The sequence below is a fragment of the Agelaius phoeniceus genome, chromosome 15 (genome assembly GCF_051311805.1).
Source record: "Agelaius phoeniceus isolate bAgePho1 chromosome 15, bAgePho1.hap1, whole genome shotgun sequence".
Taxonomy (NCBI): domain Eukaryota; kingdom Metazoa; phylum Chordata; class Aves; order Passeriformes; family Icteridae; genus Agelaius; species Agelaius phoeniceus.
Genome location: NC_135279.1, coordinates 2,112,270 through 2,138,208, shown reverse-complemented (window position 1 = coordinate 2,138,208; position 25,939 = coordinate 2,112,270). Strand labels below are relative to the sequence as shown.

The window sequence follows — 25,939 nt, the reverse complement described above, 5'->3', positions numbered from 1 at the left end:
TTGGATCTCCTCCTGGAGAGGGAGAGAAAGGGAAGGAGCACATTCCCCATGGAGAGAGGGAGAAGGGAAGGAGCACATTCCCCATGGAGAGAGGGAGAAAGGGAAGGAGCACATTCCCCATGGAGAGAGGGAGAGAAAGGGAAGGAGCACAACCACCACTGGATTCAGCATCACCTGCTTGCCCTGCAGTGGCCAAAACTCACAAACTCACAGAATTCTGCACCCAGGACGCTGTGGATTGTCCCACCATAAAAACATGTTTGGGATTTCTGGGCTCCAGGCAGTCCCTTGTGTCTCAGACCCAAAGCAGGGAGGTGGCAGGGGACTGGCACTGATGGCTGCAAGGACAGAGGGCTGGGAGCACAAGCAGCTCCCAGGGCTGCCCCAAAGGAGTCTCCCCACACCTGAATGCTCTGGCCACAGTGCCCACCCTGCCTCATTTCTGGCTCAGCCTAAAAAACAAAATAAAGGTGAGGAGAGAGGGTACAAGGCTAAAGCTGCCCTTCCATCCCCTGTGGCTGAAAATCCCTCACTGCAGGTGGGTCCAAGACCTGACTGCTACTGCAGAGCAGCTCCTCCTCCTCATGCAGGGCTCAAAGATCCCTGCACAGACATCCCAAAACAGCCCCACACTCTGATACCCCCCCTCTGATGTCCTTGCAAGCTCATCTTGTCCTGGTGTCCCTTGCTTGTCCTTGTCCATCCATCCAGGGCTGGATGACCCTCCCTGAGGGCTGGATGACCCTCCCTGAGGGGTGGATGACCCTCTCTGAGGGGTGGATGACCCCTGGAGCAGCAGGTTAAGTGGTGAGCAATGGCTGGGCAGGACAGATGAGAGCATCAGAGACAGCAAGCAATTAGTTAATGGGCTCTGGGGCTCTCAGACCAATCTCATCAGTGACAACGAGCTGCAGGAGAAATGATGACAGGCCAAGCCAATAGAAACAGGAGCCAAAGGAGGAAAGCAGGCATGGGGGAAGGGGGAATTAAGAGGGAATGAAAATAATCAAAAACCCAGGGAGAAGATGTAGAACACACAAGCACTGTACTGAGCCGGAGACCTGACAGGCTCAGCTGCTGCTCAGGGGAGAAAAACAAAATCCCTTTATCTACCTCCACACCCTTCCAATAGAGAATGGTGTCAAATCAATTTATTGCTTTCCCCTCACAGTCAATCAGGCTCCTGCAGTGCTCAGGAGCCCTGTCACAGACAGCAGGGGAAGGGAGAGCAGCAGAGCAGCACATGGAGGAGGCTGCTCAGATTCCTGCTGCTCGTGATCAGCAGGGGATGGGTGGCTCCTGGCCAGAGCAGCTCACAGTCACAAGACTCAGAACCACACTGAGTTGTGTAAGGTTCCCTGCAAACCTTGCTGGGTGTGCATGGAGAGGCTCTGGAGTGTTGTAATGGATGAGGCTCGTGGATATGGGGAGGGAAAGTGCCCTTCCAACGAGGCAGAGGTTGGTGCAAGTGTGTGAAGTGAGGCTCTGCAGGCTGATCATGCTCCTGAGAGTGCTATTTGCAAGGAGAAAGAGGCTCAGGAAGAGACCAACACTTCATGGGGTACAGAGAAGTGTTTCCACTTCCCCACTGGAGAAAAGTGTCCACACTGAGCTGCAGAGCCTCTGCACCAAAGTCTCCAAATCCCAGACCTGTGACTCGCAAGGGAATTGCTCATGAGCACCAGAGTGCTGGGCATCAGCAAGCCCAAGGCAGTTTGTGTTCCATCACATCCCAGTTTGTGTCCCACCACATCCCAGTTTGTGTCCCATCACATTCCAGTTTGTGTCCCATCACATCCCAGTTTGTGTCTCATCACATCCCAGTCTGTGTCCCATCACATCCCAGTTTGTGTCCCCACCATCCCAGTTTGTGTCCCACCACATCCCAGTTTGTGTCCCCACCATCCCAGTTTGTGTCCCACCACATCCCAGTTTGTCTCTCACCATCCCAGTTTGTCTCTCACCACATCCCAGTTTGTGTCCCCACCATCCCAGTTTGTCTCTCACCACCATCCCAGTTTGTGTCCCCACCATCCCAGTCTGTCTCTCACCACCATCCCAGTTTGTGTCCCCACCATCCCAGTCTGTCTCTCACCATCCCAGTCTGTCTCCCACCATCCCAGTTTGTCTCTCACCATCCCAGTCTGTCTCCCACCATCCCAGTCTGTCTCCCACCATCCCCCCAGTCTCTCCCCCTCCCAGTTTGCCCCCCAGCAGTGGCACACCCACCCACTCACTCTTTGGGGGGGCTCAGGTCGTCGGGCCGTGTCTCGAAGAACTGCAGCACCTCCTCACACTGGGAGATGTAGGGGGGCAGCTGGATCAGAGCCTGAGGAGCAAACACACACACACACACACACAGTGCTGCTGGCAGCATCCAAACTGTGCCAGGAGCCCAGCGAGGACTCCTGGGACACCAGTGGCACCCAAGGGGTTCCCAGCAGAGGCAGAGAGCCCCTGTCCCACCCAGCATCCCCCTGCTGCAGTTCAACTAAAGGAGAATAAGCAGAGACTGCCCCAGGCAGCTCCACCTTTGGGGCAGATGCTGTGCCAGAGGCTGGGAGCCCCAGGGTGCCCATGCAGCCTCCCAGCTCCATTTCCCAGCCTGGAGCAGCCATCCTTGGGAAAGGCTGGGCACTTTACACGTGGCAGGCTCTCACTGCCACCCCAGCACAGCCTAAAAATGCTCCTTTGGGCAATGGCAGCTTGGGAAGGGGCAGGGGGAGAAGCAAGGGAGGCAAAAGCACAGACACCAGGGCTGGGAGGCTGCTGTGGAATGGCAGGAGATGTAAAATCCCCTCTGCTTCTTTCCCTTCAAGGAATCTCTTGCAAAACATCTTCAACAGTGGGACCTGCAGGGTGAGAGTGCCTGCCTGGGAGGGCAGTGGAAAAAAGGAGTGTTTAAAATCAGGGAGCAGAGCTGTAGCCTGAGCTGGAGCAGATTTATAACCAGATTTCTGTGCAATTCCCCCTCCCCTGTGTTTGCTGTCCCAGCAGTCCCGTGACAGCAGCGTGGGCAAAGCAAACCTCCCCTCATTTCTCTCCTGGAGACAAAACCACAGCAGCAGAGCCTCAGGGTGACCACAGAGATCAGATGTGACTCCTCACTGCCCCAAGTGCTGGCCCCAAAGCCCTTCCAGGCACTGAGCAGCAGTGCCTCAGTGCCAGCACAGCAGCCTTCAGCCCACTAATCATGGGCCAGACTGAACAGCACCATGTGAGACACAGCACAGAGAAAACCACTCCCTCCATGGCTTCTGGGCCCAGGACAGGGCTATTCAAATATCAGGTTTTGCATGGATGCCATTCCCATGTGGTACCACTCCCCAGCTCCAGCATCCCATGACCTAAGTGACTTCCCCTTGCCAAAATCCCTGGGATTTTGTGGCCTGGAGAAGGCTCTGTGCTCTCTGAAAGGAGGGGATGATCCCAGAGAACACCCTGGGCTGGAAGGAGGAGACACAAGGCCCACAGCTCATTTCCCAGCACGTTTGGAAGGAAGCCCACCTGGAGCTGGCTGTGCTGAGCCAAGCAGGCCACAGAAACAGAGGCACAGCAGCCTGATGTCTGTCTGTCCCTCCTCTGGCCCTGCCTGAGGTCTGTCTGTCCCGCCTCTGGCCCTGCCTGACATCTGTCTGTCCCGCCTCTGGCCCTGCCTGATGTCTGTCTGTCCCACCTCTGGCCCTGCCTGATGTCTGTCTGTCCCGCCTCTGGCCCTGCCTGATGTCTGTCTGTCCCACCTCTGGCCCTGCCTGATGTCTGTCTGTCCCGCCTCTGGCCCTGCCACCCAAAGCAGGACACAGCTCTGGTGCTGGAGCCACAGCAAAGTCACCTTTCCCATCCTTCCTGCAGGCCTGAGGGGAAAGGACCGAAGGCAGAGGATCCTTGTTGGATTAGAATCATTCTGCAGGCAGTGAGAAGGGATTTTGTTGCCTTTCTCAGGGCAGCAGCATTCTCAGTGGGCCACCCAGTCTCTTTGGGGTAGAGCATCACCACTCCTCCATCAATCCCCCCTGACACTTTCCCAAAATCCCTTAGACAGGAGGAAGGCAGACCCCACACCACGGGAAAGGCCAAAGGGAATAAACTGGAGCAATGAGAAGGCATTTCAGGCCTCTGCTCCCTCTCCTTGCCAATCCCATGGTTGTCCCAAGTCTCATTTAGCAACTCATTGCTCTTACCAGTTTGCTCTGATTCCTTTGCTGCTTCTCCTGCACTTTATCTTAAATTGCCACGTTTTTCATTCAACAGGAGCTGGAGCAGAGCCCTGTGAAAGCAGTGGCTCCCCCCCTGCTCCTCTTCCCTGCTTCCACCCCAAATCTCACCCATCCTCTCTGCAGGGCTCTCCCAGAGAACAAAAACACCCAACTTCCCCCAGAGGAGACTGCAATAAAGAAAAACCTCCTCACAGAGCTTCCTCCTGCTCATCCCGGCTCATTCTCCATCTCTGGCCAGCCCCAGAGCCAGCTCAGCCCAGTTGCTTTCCGGGCAAGCAGCAGCAGCAGCTCTGGGGCCTCGTGGGTGATGCATTAACGGGAGGAGGAGAGCACAGCTCCCTAAGTGGGTCATAGAACATCAGCCATTACCTTCCTCTTGTTAAGGAAAAAGGGTTCATTATATTTTATGCCACTAATGGCATTGCTCTGAAAGAGGCAGCTGCAGCATTTCATCACTGAGGGACGTTTTCTTCCCCAAAATGGGATTTATGGCCGTGTCTGTCTGTGCAGGGACACAGCTCAGTGGCCAAGCACCATCAGCTCCCCCAGGACAGCTCAGGGCACACCTTGCACCACACCTGCAGCGCTCATCTGCTCTCCTGGCCTGCAGTGATTCTCATCTGCAGCCCCTCTGCAGAGCTGTCTGCATTTCCCAGCCCATCTCCATCCCTGGAGTTGTGATTCCTCCCTGCCAGGGGCTTGGCTGAGCCCTAAACCCCACAGCCTCCCCTACCACACACAGGCACTGCCACAGCTCCCTCACCTAAGGGATGGCATGGGCATTTCACCATTTCCCCATCTTCTCCCGTGGGTTTTACAGTCTTTGCATAAATTTCCAACAACATTCAGACTGGATTTTGGAGGTACCAGTCCTACCATGGCTGCTGCAAGCACCAGAGCATGTTTTTGACATGCTGAGATGTGACACGCTGGATTTGTGTGAAAATAGTTCATTGTGGACTTCAGAATTTTGTTTCCCCTGCCAAAAAAAAAAAAAAAAAATCTGCCCTAAAATCATAATTTCCCTTACACTTCAGCCCAGTTTTATATCCTTCAAGGGTATGGAGCAAATTGTCTCATCCTCCTCTGTGTTCCAATAATTTTCTGAGGTACAACTCATCTTACCCTGGTTTTGTAACCAGTAACTGGAGTCTGCATCCCAGTTTGGAGCCACCCCACCATCCTACAGCCTCAAGTAGGATCAAGTAGCCTCCTCCCATCAAATGCACCTACATCATTCTGCAGCTCCAGGGGATGGCTCCCACCTCCTCATTCCCAGAAATTAATAAAAACCAATTTATTGCTGTAACTCTGCCCAGCCTCTGCTCCAGGCAGCCTCTGAAGGCATCAGGGCAGCACTGGCACACCAGGAGATGCTGTCAGTCCATCAGGATGGAGCTGGGCCAAACTGGGATTGTCCTTGGTGGGTGCCCAAGGACAGGGAGGAGCTGGGGGTGCTCAGCCTGGAGGAAAGGAGACTCAGGGCTGCCCTCATCACTCTCTGCAGCTCCTGAAAGGTGCCTGTGCTCAGCTGGCCCTGGGCTCTTTCTCCAGCAGCACTGACACAACCAGAGCACACAGCCTCGAGCTGCACCAAGGGAAATACAGGTTGGATTTTAGGAAAAAGGTTTTCCAGAAAGGGTGATAAAAGTTCTGGAATGTTCTGCCCGGGGAGGTGGTGGAGTCCCCATCCCTGGGTGTGTTTAACAAAGCCTGGATGTGGCACTGGGTGCCAGGGTTCAGTTGAGGGGTTGGGGCTGAGGTGGACTCGATGAGCTTGAAGGTCTCTTCCAACCCAGTGATTCTGTGAATTCTGTGCGTGATCCTGTGTGATTCTGTGTGTGATTGTGTGTGTGATTGTGTGTGTGATCCTTTGTGTGATCCTGTGATCCTGTGTGATCCTGTGTGATCCTGTGTGTGTTCCTGTGTGTGATCCTGTGTGATCCTGTGTGTGATCCTGTGATCCTGTGTGTGTTCCTGTGTAATCCTGTGTGTGATCCTGTGTGTGATCCTGTGTGTGATCCTGTGACCTGGAGCCCCCTTACCTTGCAGTACTCATCGATGGGGATCAGCCGTTTCACCGCCACGTCGCGGATGTGGCTCCGGCGGAACAGAATCTTCCCTGAAACATGAGAGGAGACAAGGGAGACAGGGCAGCTCAGCTCAGCACTCTTTGGGATCACTCTGTCAGGACCTTTTCCCTGCAGCCCCTCTTGCTCCCCAAAAGCACCATCCCCAAAAAAAGCCCATTTCCTCCTATGGATTAAACAGCTCACCAGAATCGGGCACAGTCCAAGTGGCAAGGACAGCCAGGGGAGAGAAGAGCAAACAGCTCCCAGCAAACTGCATCCCCCTGGTCTCTCACCAGTGCTGAGGAGCAGCCCCCACCAAAGCACACCCCTCTGTTTGCTGGTGTGCAAGTCTGGGCTGGACAGAATCCCTGGCAAAGGCTGCAGGACATCCCTGTCCCATTGTCCAGCGTGTCCAGGTCCAGTGTGGGCAGCAGCCAAGCCCAGAGGGTTTTTCCCTGTGCAGCTCCTGGATGCCACAGTGTCTGCAGCTCTGAGTCAGACCTATAGAATTTTCCTTCCTGTCTGGGGTTTATTTTTGTTCTCCATTAATGGGATCCTCTTGCCACTCCGTTTCCTCCCCTCTGGTTATGGTACAGGCCTCTTTCCTTTGAAGCCTAATGAGTCCTAAATGCTTCAAGCTGCTCTCTCAGAGAACAGCTTCCCTGGTTTAAGGAGACAAAAGCCATTAGCAGACAGTGAAACAGATCCCTGATCAAAAGGGTTGGTGCTGGCAGCATTTCAGAGCACTTCCCAAAGCTCTAGGAACTGGCACTGCTCTGCAACACCATCACCTGCAAAACCCAGCTTTGTGGCAATGAAGTTCCCTCAAGCTCCTCCCGGCAGCTCCAATACCACAGGAAAGTCTTTTTTGTGCCTGCTTGGGTTTCCAATCCCATCCCTGAAGCCAAGGAGAGCAACAACCCCTTCATTTATCAAAGGGGTCACCACGGGGCAAGCCAGAAGCCAAACTCCCCTCACTCCACCCTTGCAAACCGCATGAGAGCAGGGAAAAAGCCCTTGGGGAGTCCCACCATGGCTTTGTCCCTTTCCCCTGGAATCACTGAAGCCAGGGGCTGGATGCTACCGAGAGCAGGACGCAGGAAAACGGTCACATGGTTCTGGCAATTTGAACTGCAGGGCTGAGTCATTGATCAGAATTTGAACTCCAGGGCTGGGTGATCTATCCCAGTTTGCAATGCAGGGCTGGGTCACCCCCTGTGCCTCTCCCTGACTTGGCCAGGAGCTGCATCACGGGTGACTCGTGCAAGCAGCCAAGGCATTTTTGAAGCAGAGATGAACCAAAGCCAAGCCAACTTCAGCCTGCAAAGAGCACGAGCAAGAACCTTCTGGAGGAGCCAGCTCTCCTGCCAGGCTCAGTTAATGCTTTGGAACAGGACTGAACCCACTCAGAGGCAGCTCCATCCTTGCCCTGCAGGGGAAGGGAGGGGGTCAGGCAGCTCAGCCCAGGATTGCTCCTCATTTCTGGGCCCTTGGCAGCAGGGCTGGGACGCTGCTGGTGGGAAATGCTCTGCCCTGCAGTGCATTCCCTCTAAAGCATGCCAAGAAGAGCCCAATCTGGCAGCCTTTGTGACAGAGTGAGAACAAAATCCCCCTCTATTCAATCTTCTTCTATTTTGAGGGTGAACAGCCTGGGAACAGGGGATTTCTCTGGGAAGACTGGGACCAGCACCCAGGCTGGAGCTCCATGCCTTGCCCTGAGCAATTATTTTCCATCTGACAAGAGAATGATCGAGTTTTGCCTTTGCATCAGCAATCCCAGTGTGTTTGCTGCTGAGGATTCTGTCTGAATGATGATTGCTAGAAAGATGAATGGATCCCACCAGTTCTGCTGGCAGGGGTAAGGAATGGCTGTTCTGGTTCTGGGTCTGCCAAAGTGAAATCACTGCTGGGTGGGTAGGTTACAAATGGCTGAAATAATAAGCTCTGGGTGTGGGAATATTGAAATGTTTAACAAACATATGCTAGTGAGTAATAATAAAAAGAATACAGTTTGGGGGGAACAAATTCATCACAAGTGATCTTAAATTAGCCCAGGCATGGAGCATGTGAACCAGCAGGAAATCCAGCTCCTCTCTCCATTTGCTCTAGATCTGGTATTTTTCAACAAGGAAGTTTATTTTCTAACAAAAAGCTGACTTTAATCAAAAAGCCTAATTAACATAACTGCAGCCCCTTCAGTGCTGCCAAATCTAGCAATAGAAACCCTTGAGCTGACAGGCAGGAGAGAGCAGGAAACCCCTTCCCTCCTGGAAGGGAGAGGTGGGCAACCTGCAGCATTTCCCTGGGCAGGTTTTCCTTGGCCCAGACCTAAATCTGGGAATTTAGGCAGGAATTTCAGCAGAAATTCCAGTGGGAATTTCTGTCCAGTGGGGCTTTTCCCACGGCCCAAGGCAACAAAGCACAAGGGGAGCACAACAGGAGACTGAGGGGTGCAGAGAGCACCTGAATCCCTCTGCAGCTCCAGGGATGGCTCCCACCTCCTCATGCCCACAACTCTCTCCCTGGTGCTTTTCTGGCTGCTTCCAGAGCCTGTAAGGATCCTCAGCCAGGTCCTGGCAGTGCCCAAGGCCAGGCTGGACAGGGCTTGGAGCCCCCTGGGACAGTGGAGGTGCCCTGCCCATGGCAGGGGTGGGTGAGGTGACCTTTAAGGTCCCTTCCAACCCAAACCATCCCAAGGCTCCACGGTTCCAAACCCATTTTTGCTCCTGCCACGGGATGAGGAACACAGCAAGGACAAGTGAAGGGGGCAGCTCTGATTTTCCATCAGCTGCAGAGGCCAGTGCTGCTGCAGGCTCCACTTGCCCAGCTTCCCTCTCTCCTCACGATGCCAGGACTCAGAAATAATTAGATTTTCTTATTTACATAGATAATGTCATGCATGAGCAATGAGCAGCGAGGCTCCATCCCTGCTGGCACCAGGAATTCCCTCCAGCAGGAAGTGTGCTGAAACACACTGTAAAAATACCCTGTAAAATGCACTGTCCTGCACAGAAACAAACAAAGCTGAGAGAGGACTGAACGTTTCTCACCCAGGAATGTGTCAAACAAGTTGATTTTGGAAAAGGACAGCTGAGATAAGGCTCCAACACACAATGGCTGTGCAAGCACCCACGCTGCAGAATGGGCTGCCTGCTTTTTCTGGACTTTAAAAACCTGTTAATCCCTCCAAAGGGAAAAAAAGCTCCACTGAAGGGATTCTGTCTGGCCATGAAAATTCCTCTGGTGCCAGAAAGGATCTGTTCCCCAGGAGTGGAAGAACCCAACTCCTCTGTGGGTAATCAAGGCTGATTTGCTTTTTCTGATTGACCCAGTGCAAAAATTGCTGGAGCAGCCCCAAAATAGGCAGGCTGGAAAAAAATGCAGCCAGGTCCCCATTGCCTCAGGCTTCACTGGGACTGAGCAGTGTCAGAAACCCTGGGGACAAGGCTGAGGAGGGATTTGGGTCTCCAGCAGTGAGAGCCAGAGCAGGCAGGACACAGGAGGGGTTAATCTCTCCAAATGAACAAAACCAGGGACCAGGGCTCTGCAAATGGTTCCCTCCTGGGGGAGTTCACCAGGCAGAGCTGGAGCTGTACTGGGAGCAAGGAGATGGGAAAAAACAAAAACAAAACAAAACAAACAAACAAACAAAAAAAAAACACCAAAAAAAAAAAAACCAAAAAAAACCCCCACAAAAAAACCCAAAAAACCCCAAAACAAACAAAAAAAAAAACCAAACCGAAGCAAACCAAACCAAAAAAACAAAAAAAAACCCAAAAAAAACCCCAAAACAAACCAAAAAAAACCAAACCGAACCAAACCAAACCAAAAAAACAAAACAAAAAAAAAACCAAAAAAAAACCAAAAAAACCCCCAAAACAAACCAAAAAAAACCAAACCGAACCAAACCAAACCAAAAAAACAAACAAACAAAAAAACCCCAAAAAAACCCCAAAACCCCCAAAACAAACAAACAAACAAAAAAACAAAAAAAAAAACCCAAAAAGCCCAAAAAAAACCTGAAAAAAACCAACCAACCAAACAAAAAAATCCCCAAAAAATTAAAAAACCAGGCAGAAGGACCTTAAGTAGCAAAATAGTGGAGCCAAAGGCTGGATGTGCAGCAGGCTGAGAACCCCAAGCATCCCCAGGGCAGCCCAGCTGTGAGCCAGGCAGGGGCTCCAGGAGTGGAAAAGCAGCTGAGCCTCCTGCCCTACCCTGAAGGAGTCCCCCCCTCCCCATGGAAAGAATTCACTCCTCTGCACCTTCAAATCACATCCAGACCTTCCCCAGCACGGGTTCCAAGCTCACTTCAGAGAAAAGGCAGCCCTGAATGTAGACATAATGAATCCCAGCCCCTGGAGCAGCCAGCCGTGGCTGGGATGGGGGATCAGGCAGGAGTCCTGCACTGTGCATGTGCTCTGTGCAGGGCTCAGCCTGCCCTCCCAGCCTGCTGCAGCACAGATCCCCTCTCATCAGAGCACAAAATAACAACAAGGACCCTTGGGCCATCTCCAGCTCACAGGAAGATGCAACAGCACTGAGCAAAGTCAGGTACCAGAGCTGGAAAATGGATCAGTTTTTCCAGAAAGGGTTAACAGCAGGCTTGTTAGCTAAAGGAGTAAGAAGAAGCTGAGAAGCAAGAAGAGGCTGACAACTTTTTAAAGTTGCAACTGAAGAGACTGAAAGAAGTGAAGAATTGAAGAAAGAGAACTTTGCAGCTGAACGAAGCATTTTTAAAAAGTTATTTGAAGTCATTGTAACTTTTCACCAATAGTGTTATATTGACTTATTGCAGCTAATAGTTAAAGTAGAAGAAGCACAAACAATTAAAGAGTGTATAAAAAGTCAGCCATGTTCAATAATAAAGAGTTGCCATCTCAGACTGCTTGTGGTCTCTGCTTTGTGTCGTGACCGCCTCGACAGCGACAAATTTTCTTTCTCCCATTGCCTTCACAGAGGTTTTGCGGGGATCTAAAGCACCCTCACAGTTACCCTGGGAGTTATGCTGGCCCCAAAGCTCAGAGCTCAAACCCTGGCCCCAAAGCTCAAACTCAACCCTGGCCCCAAAGCTCAGAGCTCAAACCATGGCCCCAAAGCTCAGAGCTCAAACCATGGCCCCAAAGCTCAGAGCTCAAACCATGGCCCCAAAGCTCAGAGCTCAAACCCTGGCCCCAAAGCTCAAACTCAACCCTGGCCCCAAAGCTCAACCCTGACCCCAAAGCTCAAGCCTGGCCCCAAAGCTCAAACTCAACCCTGGCCCCAAAGCTCAAACTCAACCCTGACCCCAAAGCTCAACCCTGACCCCAAAGCTCAAACTCAACCCTGGCCCCAAAGCTCAAACTCAACCCTGGCCCCAAAGCTCAACCCTGACCCCAAAGCTCAAACTCAACCCTGGCCCCAAAGCTCAGAGCTCAAACCAGGCCCCAAAGTTCAAACTCAAGCCTGACCCCAAAGCTGAAGCAGGCTGCTGGGCTGGGAAGGGAGCAGAAAGCAGGGCTAATTCTGCTTTTAAAAACAACCCCCCCAAACCCCCTTTGTCCTGCTCCCTTCACTCAGGGCTTCACTGCTAAATCTTCCTGAAAAGCAATTTTACAGCCAGAGTGAGCTCAGCCTCAGGCAAACCCTGCTTGCTGGGGCTCACGTTTCCAGGCAGGCAGGAGAACTGGCCAGGAGCTGCTCCAGGCCCCTGGGGCTGCAGGGAGCTTGGAAAGCTCCACGTTCCTCAGCAAAGCTGTTTCCTGAAGGATCTGGCACAGCCCTCCCCAGCTGAGCTCATTTGTTTGCTCTGCTCCTCTCCTTTCTTTCTTTCCTGGGGTCCCCATCTGCCCTGTGCCAGGGTGGGACCCTGGGGTGATGTCCCAGCAAGGCACCAGCAGGGCTCTGTCCCTCTGTCCCTCTGTCCCTCTGCAGCTGCCCAGAGCCCTGGCAGGGCACAGCTGGTGCCAGCCATGGGCTGGGTGCTGCCACAGCTGCTCCAGCACCACAGGAAAGCTCTGCCAGGGGCTCAAGGCCAGCTAAGAGAGCTCAAAAAGCACTTCAAATTCCCCTCAAAGCTTTTCAGGCACACAGCAGGAGCACTGCCAGGAAAATTCAAACACCACCAGGCTCTGCTGTGGGATGGAGGTGGTGCCAACACCCAGAAAGGGACAAGCCCTGGCCCCAAAGCTCAAACCCTGACCCCAAAGCTCAAACCCTGGCCCCAAAGCTCAAACCCTGGCCCCAAAGCTCAAACCCTGGCCCCAAAGCTCAAACCCTGGCCCCAAAGCTCAAACCCTGGCCCCAAAGCTCAGAGCTCAAACCCTGACCTCAAAGCTCAAGCTCTGGTCCCAGATCTCAAGCCTGGCCCCAAAGCTCAAGCCCTGACCCCAAAGCTCAAACCCTGGTCCCAAATCTCAGAGCTCAAGCCCGTCCCCAAAGCTCAAGTGCAGCTGCTCTGCTTTGGAGGACCCAGCTCAGTGGCCCCACAAGAGCTCAGTGGGCTGAAGGAACTTTGCACTTACAAAATCCCCTCCTGAGAGCATCCAAGACCTGCTCAGAGAGGCCAGAGCCTCCAGAAATTTCCCATAAAAAGTCAAATCCTCAAGGCAGGCCCTCACAAAATGAGGCAATACAAAGCCAGCAGAGTTGCTGTGGGCTGGGTGTTGGGATGTGGGGCAATCCTAGAGCTCCTTCCCATTCCAGGAACCCAGCCTGACACACAAACCCCGTGGCACCTCCTCAGGTGGTGGTGCTGACCCCAGTTTGGGACACTTTGGGGTTTGCTGAGGGAGCCAGAGCTGCAGGAGGAAGATTTAGCAGTGAAGTCCTGAGAAGGGAGCAGGACAAAGGGGTTTTGGGGAGGCTGTTTTTAAAAGCAGAATTTTGGAGAGCTGCAGTGGCCACAGGGCTGGTGCTGCTCTGCAAGGGCTTCCCAGCAAGCAGAGGGCTTGCAGGAAACCACAGCAGCCAAAGCTCCCCTGCTAATGAAATTCAGATGCTCCAAATGGGACTGGGAACAAACTGCAGCATTCCCAGAAGCTGAACACAATCTAAACCCAGCAAATCTAGGGAGATAGAACCACCTTTGTGCAGGAGAACAGTCCCAGGCTCACCTGGATGGCACCCTGGGCTGAGAGACACAAAGCTGGGGGTCAGCTGGGACAAAACTATAGCCATGATATTTTCTGAAAAATCCCTTCCTGAGGATCTTTTCTCCTGAGAAGCTGAGAAGCCTCAGAGGAAAAGAAAAACAATAATTACCTGCTGCTGTGGAATGCATCTTTGATTGGTCTCATGTGGTTGTTTCTAATTAATGGCCAATCACAGTCCAGCTGTCTCGGACTCTCTGGTCAGTCACAAGATTTTATTATCATTCCTTTCTATTCCTTGCTACCCTTCTGATGAAATCCTTGCTTCTATTCTTTTAGTATAGTTTTAATTTAATATATATAATAATAAATAATAATATGTATAATATATAATATATACAGTTATAATATATATAATAAATTATATAAACATATATATATAATATATAGTAAATATATACTAAATAATAATATATAAAATGTATAACACATATAATATATATAGTTTAAATATAATACATAATAAAATATATACTAAATAATAATGCATAATAAATATATAATATATAATAAATATTTAATATATAAAATATATTTATGTAATATATATATTAAATATATATAATAAACAATAATATATACAATAAAATCAGCCTTCTGAAACATGGAGTCCAGATTCTCATCTCTTCCCTCGTCCTGGGACCCCTGTGAACACCACCACAGTCACCCCAAACTGGGAAAAGATTCCAGAAAGGAATCAGGCTCCAGGACAGCCAGCAAATATTGAAAGAGCCTTTCCTGTCCTCAGAAGCAGAGCTTGCCCACCCTGTCCCTGGGGAGCTGTGGCTCTGCCTGCCCCAGGGCAAAGGCACCACAATCCCAGCTCCAACACCACCTTGCCCCAAGCACAGGGCTCTGCAGCTGGCCCAGCCTCTCTTTTCCAGCAATTTCCACCCCCTTTTTTCCCACAGTGGAAATCCCAGTGACATGTTTCGGAGCAAAGGGAAACTATTCCAACACCAGGGAGAAACAAACACTGGTGAGTGAGAGCAGCAGAGCTCTGACCAGGCTTCCCTCCCAAAAATAGCAGAGTTTTGGTGGGAATTTTCTGCAGAGCACAAATCCAGTTTTTCCAAGTGATGGCCTTTGCCAGTTTGGCTTCCATCTCTCCCTGCTGGCAGGAGCCCTTGTACAGCAAGAGCTTTTCTGCTGTTTCACCAGGTGAGCTTTGCTGCTCTAACCCCAGGTGAGCTTTTCTGCTGAGCTTTGCTTTTGCTGATGTTACAAAGCCAGGACAAGCCAGAATCACAAACCCAGAGCAGATTCTCTTGCTCAGAAAGGGGTGGAAATTAAATTATTTTCTATTTTTTTTTCCACAGCACTCAGAGCAAAGCAAAGCCCACAAAGGCCTTTATGTTTCTAGAAGAGCCAGGAGGCAGAGCATAGCACAAAGGGCTGCACTAAACAGACCTGACAGCCACTGGAAGTGATTATGGTGCTGTGACATTCCTAAATATCCTCATTAGCTGCTCAAGGGTGGGGGTAAAGACAACTCTGTGGTCACAGAGACTCCCCACAGGCTGTTTCTTTTCCCAAGCCATATTAAGGCTCTTTTTTCCCCCCACAGCAGCAGCCACACCACAAAGTGCCCCAGATTATCACATGTGCTGATAAAACCACTGGTTCTGGACATGGCACAGAGCTCCTGGCTTTGGGCAGGGCAGGAAACCCATTCAAAGGCTGAATTCCATTGCTCTTTCCTCCTCTCTGGTGTCCCCTGGAGCTGCACAGGACAGGGAAAGCAGCGTGGGAGCAGCTCTGGGGAGCCTCCCAGCACCCTCAGCCCTGGGCCTGTGGGGCTCTTGGGGATTCCACTCAACAGCTCTGGAGGTTCAGAGAAATCCTTGGGATTCCACTCAACAGCTCTGGAGGTTCAGAGAAATCCTTGGGATTCCACTCAACAGCTCTGGAGGTTCAGAGAAATCTTTGGGCCTCCACTCAACAGCTCTGGAGGTTCAGAGAAATCCTTGGGATTCCGCTCAACAATTCTGGAGGTTCAGAGAAATCCTTGGGGCTTCACTTTAACAGCTCTGGAGGTTCAGAGAAATCCTGGGGGCTTCACCTCAACAATTCTGGAGGTTCAGAGAAATCCTTGGGCTTCACCTCAGCAATTCTGGAGGTTCAATGTGACCGTGCTCACAGGGGTCTCAGGTTGAGGGAAGAGATGAGGATCTGACTCCATGTTTCAGAAGGCTTGATTTATTATTTTATGATATATATTATATTAAAACTATACTAAAAGAATAGAAGCAAGGATTTCATCAGAAGGCTGGCTAAGAATAGAAAAAGAAAGAATGAAAAACAAAGGCTTCTGTCTCAGAGAGTCTGAGCCAGCTGGGCTGTGATTGGCCATTAATTAGAAACAACCACATGAGCCCAATCCCAGATCCACCTGTTGCATTCCACAGCAGCAGGTAATCATTGTTTGCATTTTGTTCCTGAGGCCTCACAGCTTCTCAGGAGGAAAAAATCCTAAAGAAAGGATTTTTCATAAAAGTTGTCTCTGACAGTTCAGAGAAATCCTTGGGCTTCCACTCAATTCTGGAGGTTCAGAGAAATCCTAGGGGGGTTTAGGACCCACTGCTGACAAATCAGAGATTTTAAAGGACACACTGCAGGCCAAGAACTCGCTGCTGCTCAGATGGTGCAGCAGAGCAGAGCTGAAATCTGTGTATGCTCCCACATGTGTGTGTGCTCCCAGTCCCATAGAGCTCCTGCCGTGCCAGAACCAGCCTGGATCCTGCTGGAGCCCCTGTCCTACCTGGCAGAAAGGGGATGATCCTCTGCTTGGGGTCCTTCTGGCCTCCTTCCATGGGGAACTTGTCCAGCATCTGCATCTAGGAGAGGAAATGCAAGAGAGGTGAGGAAGATGAGGGATTCACGGGCAGGACACGAAGCCACTGCCCAGGAGAGAGACAGAACACACCAGGGACTCCAACACTCCCTCCTTTGGGATGAGGAGGAGGGAGGTGCAAACTCTCCTTTGGTTTCCTCAGGGCATGGATCTGAAGTGCCTGCCAGGATTTCTGCAGCTCCCTGGTGCCCAGGTACTGAAATGGGTCTGGCTGAGTCTGCTGGAGCTCTCTGCCTAAAGAATTCACATTTATGGAAGCACTGGAGACAACCTGCCCAGGAAGTGTCCTGAGCACCTGGAAAGTCCAACCAGCAGCCCTGCACAGGCAGCACTTGCACTTTTTTCCTTGGATCTCTGGGATAAATTTCTTTATTCCAAACCCTGGGATAAATTATTGAGGTTTGGTGCAGAGGGGACAGATGGAAGGAGGTATTTTTTCCCTGCATTTTGAGAAGAAATTAAAAACTCCCCCAAAACTCCCAAAGACAACAGGAAAAGCAGAAAGAGCTCTCAGAGTGAGCTCAGAACCTGGGTGGCTCTGGGAGGGGTTTGTAAGGGAAAAAATGTCCCCAGCAGCCAGGGACTGTGTGACATTCATTGCAGCAGCCCCAGGGAGGACCTGGCTCCCCAGGCAAGCCAAGAGCTCTGCCCTCAATCCATGAAAACCCCGGCTGCCAGCACAGCCCTGTCCCTCTGTGCAGCACTCCTGCTCTGCTGTGTGCAGGGCAGAGCTCAGGAGAGCCTGTGGCTGCAGAGGGGAGAGGAAAACAAGGCACAAACACTGCACAGCTGGCTGTGGGTAAACCCTGGAGGCACTGGGACATCCCTGGAGGCACTGGGACAACCCTGGAGGCACTGGGAGAAACCCTGGAGGCACTGGGAGCATTCCTGGAGGCACTGGGAGCATTCCTGGAGGCACTGGGGCATTCCTGGAGGCATTGGGACATTCCTGGAGGCATTGGGACAACCCTGGAGGCACTGGGAGCTCTCCTGGAGGCACTGGGACATTCCTGGAGGCACTGGGAGCACTCAAGGAGGCACTGGGAGCACTCAAGGAGGCACTGGGAGCACTCAAGGAGACACTGGGAGCACTCAAGGAGACACTGGGAGCACTCAAGGAGGCACTGGGAGCACTCAAGGAGGCACTGGGAGCACTCAAGGAGACACTGGGACATTCCTGGAGGCACTGGGAGCACTCAAGGAGGCACTGGGAGCACTCAAGGAGGCACTGGAGCATTCCTGGAGGCACTGGGAGCTCTCCTGGCCCTGCTGCAGCCCCAGCTGAGCATCCCTGGCTGCAGAGCTCCCTGAGCTCCAGGGCAGAGGCTCCAGGCTGTGCTGTCCCAGCAGCAGCACGTGCCTGGGCTGTGCCTCTGGCCAGGTCCCTTCCCAGCCATGTGATCCCTCCAAAGCCATCCAGAACTGCAGCCCAGCCCATCTCCATGTCCCTTTGTGCCCTGCTCAGCGTGGGGAGCCTTCTCCTTGCTCCAGCCCAGCCCAGGGGCACCAGTACCACCAGTACCAGTACCTGGGCTGGCACCATGCAGCCTGCAAGGGACAAACTGCTCTTTTCTTTCTTGCTGGAAGGAGGAAAAGAGGCTGGAGCAGCCTCTGGCATGGGCAGGAAGAGGAGAGGGCAGGGGGGGATCCCAGCCAGCCTGGCTGCCACATCACCCAGCTCTGGAGGAGGCACAGCCAACACCAGCTCAGCAGCTTTCCTGGGCATGAGCCTGTGGGAAGAACAGCTGGAAACCTCACTCCAAGCAAAACAAGCCCAGAGCTGGCTGTGAGCACAGGAGGCAGCTTGGGATGGCAGATCCAGGAGCACAGAGCCACAGAGAGCCAGCCTGGGCTGAGGGATCCTCCTGAGCTGCACACACACACAGAAAACACAGAACAGACAGGGGGAAAGAGCAGAGCCAGGGGAAAGAGCAGAGGAAAAGAGCAGAGCCAGATTTTCCAGGTAGAGGAGCCTTTCCAGCAGCAGAGCTGTGGGAGGCAGGAGGGTGGCATGGGGGCACTCCCACAAACCCTGTTTGCAGCAAAAGGTTCCTCTCCAAGCCCCAAACAGAGCTGCTCCCATCCCATCCCATATATATACAATATATAAATATAATATATAATATATAATATATAATATATAATATATAAATATAATATATAATATATAATATATAATATATAATATATAGATATAATATATATCCCATCCCATATATATACAATATATAAATATAATATACAATATACAGTATCTACAGTATCTAATATATAATATATAGTATATAATATATAATATATCCCATCCCATATATATAATATTATATAATATTATATAATATTATATAATATTATATGATATATGATATATAATATATAATTAATATATAAGATATAATATATAATATACAATATATAATATATATATATAATATATATATATATATTTTATATATATAAAATATATATCCCATCCCATCTCCAGAGGGGCCAGCCAGGCTCCCAGGGAGAGGGGCAGACAGGGCAGCAGAGATGCAGCCAGACACCAAACACAGGGCAGCACAGAGGGGCCAAGTCCTGCTCTCAGCAATGCACCCAGCCAGCCCAGGGAGAAAAAAATGAAGGGAAAAAAAAATCAAAAAACCAACCCAGCAACAATTAATCCATTGTTTCTCCCCTTCCAAGATTATTTTTAAGTATTTCTGACAGAGAAGGAGAAAGAAAAAGGCTGGGGTGGATGCAGTTTGAGGAATTCTGGTGTCTGCTATGCAGGGAAGCTGCTGTGTCCCATTTTTTACTGACTCCTGGGCAGCAGGGAGAGCGATCCCAGGCCCTGGAGCCAGGACTGGGGCACAGAAACCCCAGTGGGGAATCCAGCCCAGGCTTCCCACACCAGCACAGGGCACATTCATCCACATTTATCTCCACCACCAACTAATCTTATCAGTGAGCTGTTTTCCTTAGCCAGGAATGTCTGGGCAGTGAGTCTGGAGCAAGGCAGATTCTGAGAACTCCCCGTCCCCATCCTGAGCTGTCCATTAACAGGGAAATACAGGAAAAACAAACCAGGATAACCCCCCAGAAATGGGCAGCCTTGGAAAAAGCAGCTTTGTACCAGCAGGCTGGCAGAGAGCTGCTTCATCAGCAGGAAAGCCCTAAGATAATATCCTAATTAGAGCAATTAGTAGTGCTGCAGGGGATCCTGGGGAGAGGGGAATTGTCACAGACATCTTTTATGAAAAATCCTTTCCTTAGGACTTTTTCCTCCTGAGAAGCTGAGAGGCCTCAGGAACAAAATGTAACCAATGGTTATCTGCTGCTGTGGGATGCAACAGGTGGGTCTGGGATTGGGCTCATGTGGTTGTTTCTAATTAATGGCCAATCACAGCCCAGCTGGCTCAGACTCTCTGTCCGAGCCACAAACCTTTGTTATTCATTCCATTCTATTCTATTCTTAGCCAGCATTCTGAGGAGAACCTTTTCTTATATTCTTTTAGGATAGTTTTAATGTACTATATATCATAAAATAATAAATCAGCCTTCTGAACCATGGAGTCAGCTCCTGGTCTCTTCCCTCATCCTGGGACCCCTGTGAGCACGGTCACAGGCAGTGTCCCTGCTCTGCAGGATTTCTGGTTTTGCCCCAAAAAGGAGCTGTGGTGCAGTGCCACAGGGGTTACAGCGTGCACACAGGCAATTCTAACACAGAACTGCCCTCTCTGTAGCAAAAATAGAGGCCAGCAGTTAAGGAGAACAAGCTTCTCTCTGGAACTATTTTTGACAGGCTGCTGCTTTGCAGCAATTCTTGGTGAGTATGTCTTTGGGAAGGGAAGTCACCAACACTGCTAATTTCATATTACTGATCAAGACAGTATCACATACTTTCCAAAATTACACCTTCAACCTGAATGCACCTTCCCAAATTAAGGGACTTCCAAGTCTAATGCTTTATCAGTTAATATTCTTTGGAGGGCCTAAAATGCACAGGACATCACTGTGTCACTGCCTGGCATTGTTTAACAAAAGGCAGTCCTCCTCTGCTCAGTTTGCTTTGTTCAGATCAGAAATGCCTGAGATCTGAGCCCTGCACAGCCCCAGAGGCCCCAGCTGTGGGATCCAGGGCATCCCTGTGGCTGTCCTGGAGTGCAGGACCCTGCCAGGGGCTCAGAGACCCTGGCACAGAGCCCAGGACACACCTGGGGGTTTGATTTGACCCATGGAGAAGTTACCAACCTTATATGAAGATCTGCAAGCCATGAAAGTTTAAGTAGAATGATACTGAATTTATCACGGGGTGAAAAATAGATTTTTGGGGTTTTAGAATAGGAGTTCAGGGGGGCAAGGACAGCAGCAGCAGCCTGGGATGGAGCAGGGATGAGCTGGGCCAAGGCTGCTCCCATCCCACCCTGCCCAGCTCCCCACAGCCCATCCCTGCAGGGCAGGGAGTGCCCCAGGGTGAGCTCAGAGGGGACATCCCTGAGCCCAGCTGGCCACCAGCACAAACTGGGGCCACCACTGTCCCACTGGGGAGGTGGGAAAGGGACTGGGGTCCTGCCAGGGGGGACAGGGCTCCAGGCTGGGAACCAGGGACCTCTCAATGTGTGTTCCTGCACATCAAAGCACTGGGATCAGCTGGTTTGGCAAAGCTCTGCCAAGCAATCGTCTGGGAAAGGGAAATCTGGCAGCAGCTCACAGGCTCCTGGTGTTTAGTCTGAGATCCTACAAGAGGCACCTTCCCTGCATCCTCAAGGGCTGTCTGAACAAACAGGGGGTGAAAAAAAAATCCCCACAGCAGCCCAGAAGACAGAGGGATTAACAAGGAGCAAGCTCAGATCCCAAATGTGTTGAACGAGACAAGAGAAACGGGCAGGAACTGATGCCCAGGAAGTTCCACCCGAGCACAGGGAAGAGTTTCTCCCCTGCTCAGTGCCCAGTCTGGGGAAGGGCTCCAGTGGTGCCACAGCATCCCCAGTCCATGCCAGGGGCAGCTGGGTGCTCACAGCAGCAGGAGCTGCCCCAGCTGGGCAGGGTGAGCAGCCCCAGGGCATTTCACACAGCAGCAGGGGCATCTTCCCACCCAGGTGAGTCCTGCTCACCCTCTCCAGCAGCCCCAAGCATCTCAAACCAGCATCTTCCCCAGTGATGGAAGACTGGGAATGCATCAGATTTTAGTTTCTGCTGTGGAAATGAGAACAGTGCAGGGGAACACCAACATCTGCCCTATTCCATGGGCCAGGGCTGTGCTCACACCTCCAGGGGAGTTTCACACCTCACCCTGCTCTATACCCACAGCCAACCCCACTGAAGGGCTCCAGGGTCACAGAGGGACCCCAAACCCCAGCCTGACCCGTGCCCAGCTCCTCCCCCAGGCACTCCTGAGCTGGGTGCCCTCTCCCTGCTCAGTGTGGGGAGCAGCAGAGCTGTGTGCATCCCTTCCCTCAAACCCATGCCCAGGCCAAACCTGAGACAGGCCCAGGCAGGGGCTGAGCTGAGCCAAGCTCAGGGCAGGAACAGCAGCCTCATGACCCTCTTCTTGCATCACGCTTCTTGCCAAGCACCCAAACCATCTATTTCCCCTGCTGCTCCATGATCCAAGTCAGCAGAAAAGCCAATATTGAGGGGTTTTTGTCCCCACACAAGGGAGGTTTTCACAGTGGTGTCACGAAGAGCAGCTCCAGGGCAATGCAAGGATACAACAAAGGGGCACTGCAGACCCTGAGGGGTTCAGCTGCCAGACCAGGGGTTTATACAGAACAAACCTCAGCCCCTGGCATGGCCATGGTCCCTCCTGCCCCTTCCCAGCTGACAACAAAACTCTGGCAGAGACAGGAACCCCCAGGGACCAGCTCAGCATCCCCACAGCTCCTTGTGAGCTGAGCCAAGCTCAGGGCAGGAACAGCAGCCTCATGGCCCTGTTCTTGCATAAGCAACTGGAAAATGCTGACCTGCCAAGAAGAAAGATCAGCAGGTGAGGATTCATTACAATTAAAGCTTCAATGTGAGCTGCTGAAATTAAAAGCCTTTTTATTTTTGTAATGTTTTAGGTGACTCATCAAGGGCAAAGCTTTTCTTAAGAATAATAATAGTGGAAATAAAAACCCCCAAGAGAATGTTTTACACAGGCTGAGCTGAGCTTCTTTCCTTGCTTTCCACTTCCTCTTGCCCATCCCAGCCATGGGAACGTCCCTGCAGCACAGCTGGGGCTGTGTCACACAGGATGGGAAGAGCTGGTGCCAAAATCCACAGAGCCACCACCAGAACCATCAGGAAAGCTGCACAGGTGAGTCCTGCTCACCCACACCCCCTCTCCAGCAGCCCCAAACACCTCAAACCAGCACCTTCCCAAATGAAGGAATGTCACACACATATTTTCAAAAAAGTCCTTTGCTAAGATATTTTTTTTCTCCTGAGAAGCTGAGAAGCCCCAGGAAAAGAAAAACAATGATTATCTGCTGCTGTGGAATGCAACTGGTGCATCTTTGGTTGGTCTCATCTTTGATTGGTTGTTTTTAATTAATGGCCAATCACAGCCCAGCTGGCTCAGACTCTCTGGTCAGTCACAAGATTTTATTATCATTCCTTGCTATTCCTTTCAAGCCTTCTGCTGGAATCCTTTCTTCTATTCTTTTAGTATAGTTTTAATATATCATTTTCTTTTAATATAATATATATCATAAACTAATAAATCAGCCTTCTGAAACATGGAGTCAAGATTCTCATCTCTCCCCTCATCCTGGGACCCTGTGAACAACCACCACTTCTAGGATGGAGCAAAGAAGAGGTTAAATTGTTCCCCTGTGCCCAGGCCCCCAGGAGATCCCTGCAGAGCCCTTTGCCAGGGGACCCCAAAGTGCCAGAAATCCCTCCCAAAAGCACAGGAGCAGAGATTTCCAGCAGCCTGGGAGAGCCTGATGGGAGGGGAAAGGAGTGAGGAACCAGGAATGTGGGGAAATGTGACCGTGCTCACAGGGGTCCCAGGACCAGGGAAAAGATGAGGAGCTGACTCCATGGTTCAGAAGGCTGATTTATTATTTTATCATATATATTACATTAAAACTATACTGAAAGAATAGAAGAAAGGATTTCCTCAGAAAGCCAGCTAAGAATAGAATAGGAAGGAATCGTAACAAAGGCTTGTGGCTCGGACAGAGAGTCCGAGCCAGCTGGGCTGTGATTGGCCATTAATTAGAAACATCCAACATGAGCTAATCAAAGATCCACCTGTTGCATCCCACAGCAGCAGATAATCAATGCTTACATTTTGTTCCTGAGGCCTCTCAGCTTCTCAGGAAATCCTAAGGAAAGGATTTTCCATAAAAGAATGTCTGTGACAGGGAAACACCTGATCCCTTCAGCTCCACCACCTTCCCCTGCAAGGGCAGGACAAGCCCAGCTCTCCTTTCTGTCTCCCACTCCCCCTCCAAGTGCACAGATGCACTCCTTGGCTGCCCAGGGTGTGTGGGTGGTGCTCAGAGCAGCCTGTGCTGCACCAGGAGCATTTAACAATAGGAGATTGAACAATAGAAACAGGTCCTGGCCATGTCACCAAGAATGCCCCGCTCTGGGATCTCCTTCACGCTGATTTACTGCTCTCCATCCTCTGCCTCCCCCCAGGCAGCATCAATCAGATCAAACTGGTTCATTTTGGAGCCAGGGCTGCTGCCACATGCTATAAATTGCAGGTCCTTCCACCAGCAGAGTGCCTGTGTTAGATTGATTAAAAGCACGTGGAGATGCTGGGTCTCACTCAGCCCAGAGCCACAAAACCCCAGCAAAGCCCCAGGGCACAGCAGGCAGCTCCCCAGGGACACAGCCCATGGCAGGGCCAGGACAGGGGCCCTGGCAGGAGGGAGGAGCTCAATTCCCAGAGCTTTTCCAATAATAAATATCCAGGGAGTGGAAGGGCATCAGCTCACCCTGGCTCAGGGAGAGAGGGAACAGGGAAACCTTCAACCATTGCATTATCCAAGGGCTCCCCCCAGAAACCCCACACTGCATTGTCAGCACAAGGGATGGAACTTTTATCCCTCCCATCTTTTTGGCTCCTTTCACTCAGCATCAGAGCCTTTCCCCTGGGATGTGCTTCCCCCAGGGCTGGGAGGGCTGTCCTGCAGCTGCTCTGCCAAGCTTCCAGAGGGAAGGAGCCAGGAGGGATGAAAGGGCAGAGAACAGGCCCAGAGCCAGAGCCAGAGCCAGAGCCTGCCCTCCTTGGCCCTGGGTGCAGCTGGAACAAGGCAGCATCCCAAGGGAACAGGGGAGAGGGGCTCACAGCAAACAGGGCTGCACTGGGAGAGGGGCTTGGAACAAACCAGGAGCTGTGGAGAGCTGTTCCTAACCTGGAATAAACCATGGAGAGCTGCTCCCAACCTGGAATAAACCATGGAGAGCTGCTCCCAGCCTGGAATAAACCATGGAGAGCTGCTCCCAACCTGGAATAAACCATGGAGAGCTGTTCCCAACCTGGAATAAACCATGGAGAGCTGTTCCTAATCTGGAATAAACCATGGAGAGCTGCTCCCAGCCTGGAATAAACCATGGAGAGCTGTTCCTAATCTGGAATAAACCATGGAGAGCTGTTCCTAATCTGGAATAAACCATGGAGAGCTGTTCCCAACCTGGAATGAGCCATGGAATCCTGTTCCCAGTCTGGAATAAACCATGGAGAGCTGTTCCCAACCTGGAATAAACCATGGAGAGCTGCTCCCAGCCTGGAATAAACCATGGAGATCTGCTCCCAGCCTGGAATAAACCATGGAGAGCTGCTCCCAGCCTGGAATAAACCATGGAGAGCTGTTCCTAGCCTGGAATGAGCCATGGAGAGCTGTTCCCAACCTGGAATAAACCATGGAGAGCTGCTCCCAACCTGGAATAAACCATGGAGAGCTGCTCCCAGCCTGGAATAAACCATGGAGAGCTGCTCCCAACATGGAATAAACCATGGAGAGCTGCTCCCAGCCTGGAATAAACCATGGAGAGCTGTTCCCAACCTGGAATAAACCATGGAGAGCTGCTCCCAACCTGGAATAAACCATGGAGAGCTGCTCCCAACCTGGAATAAACCATGGAGAGCTGCTCCCAACCTGGAATAAACCATGGAAAGCTGCTCCCAACCTGGAATAAACCATGGAGAGCTGCTCCCAACCTGGAATAAACTATGGAGAGCTGTTCCCAGCCTGGAATAAACTAAGACCCATAGAGTGCTATTCCCAACCTGGAATAAGTCAGGAACCATGGAATGCTGTTCCCAGCCTGGAATAAACCATGGAGAGCTGTTCCCAGCCTGGAATAAACCATGGAGAGCTGTTCCCAGCCTGGAATGAGCCATGGAGAGCTGTTCCCAGCCTGGGATGAGCCATGGAGGTCCCAGCCCTGCTCCAGCCAGGCTCTAGCTCAGGGATCTGCAGTTGATCCCTCCTGGCCAGCCCTGCAGCGTGTCCTGGCTGTGAGCTGGCCTGGGAATGCTCACCCAGCACCATCCAGGGAGCTGAGCCCAGGGCAGGCCCAGGAGGTGCCAGCCCAGCCCAGGCTGAGCCCCTGAGCTGCCCTGGCTCTGGGAATGTGCTGGCTGCTGCTGCCAAGGGCTGGAACGCTATAAATGGGAGACATTTGGAGAGAGGAAACACAAAGGAGCCAACTTTTAACTAGGCTGAAGTGCACTGGGCTGTG

The 25,939-nt window shown here is 51.5% G+C and overlaps 1 protein-coding gene across 2 annotated transcripts in view; it reads right to left on the bottom strand.

The window, feature by feature from the left end:
• The window catches only part of SH3PXD2B (SH3 and PX domains 2B), a 70,139-nt gene that overhangs the window by 24,215 nt on the left and 19,985 nt on the right, over positions 1–25,939 (bottom strand). For both annotated transcript variants that reach the window (XM_077186420.1, XM_054643072.2), the window contains exons 3-5: positions 16,181–16,256; positions 6,263–6,339; positions 2,238–2,329 (exon numbers count right to left, since the gene is read on the bottom strand). In XM_077186420.1, coding sequence (XP_077042535.1) covers positions 2,238–2,329; positions 6,263–6,339; positions 16,181–16,256 — 245 coding nt within the window. The remainder of the gene's footprint in view (positions 1–2,237; positions 2,330–6,262; positions 6,340–16,180; positions 16,257–25,939) is intronic.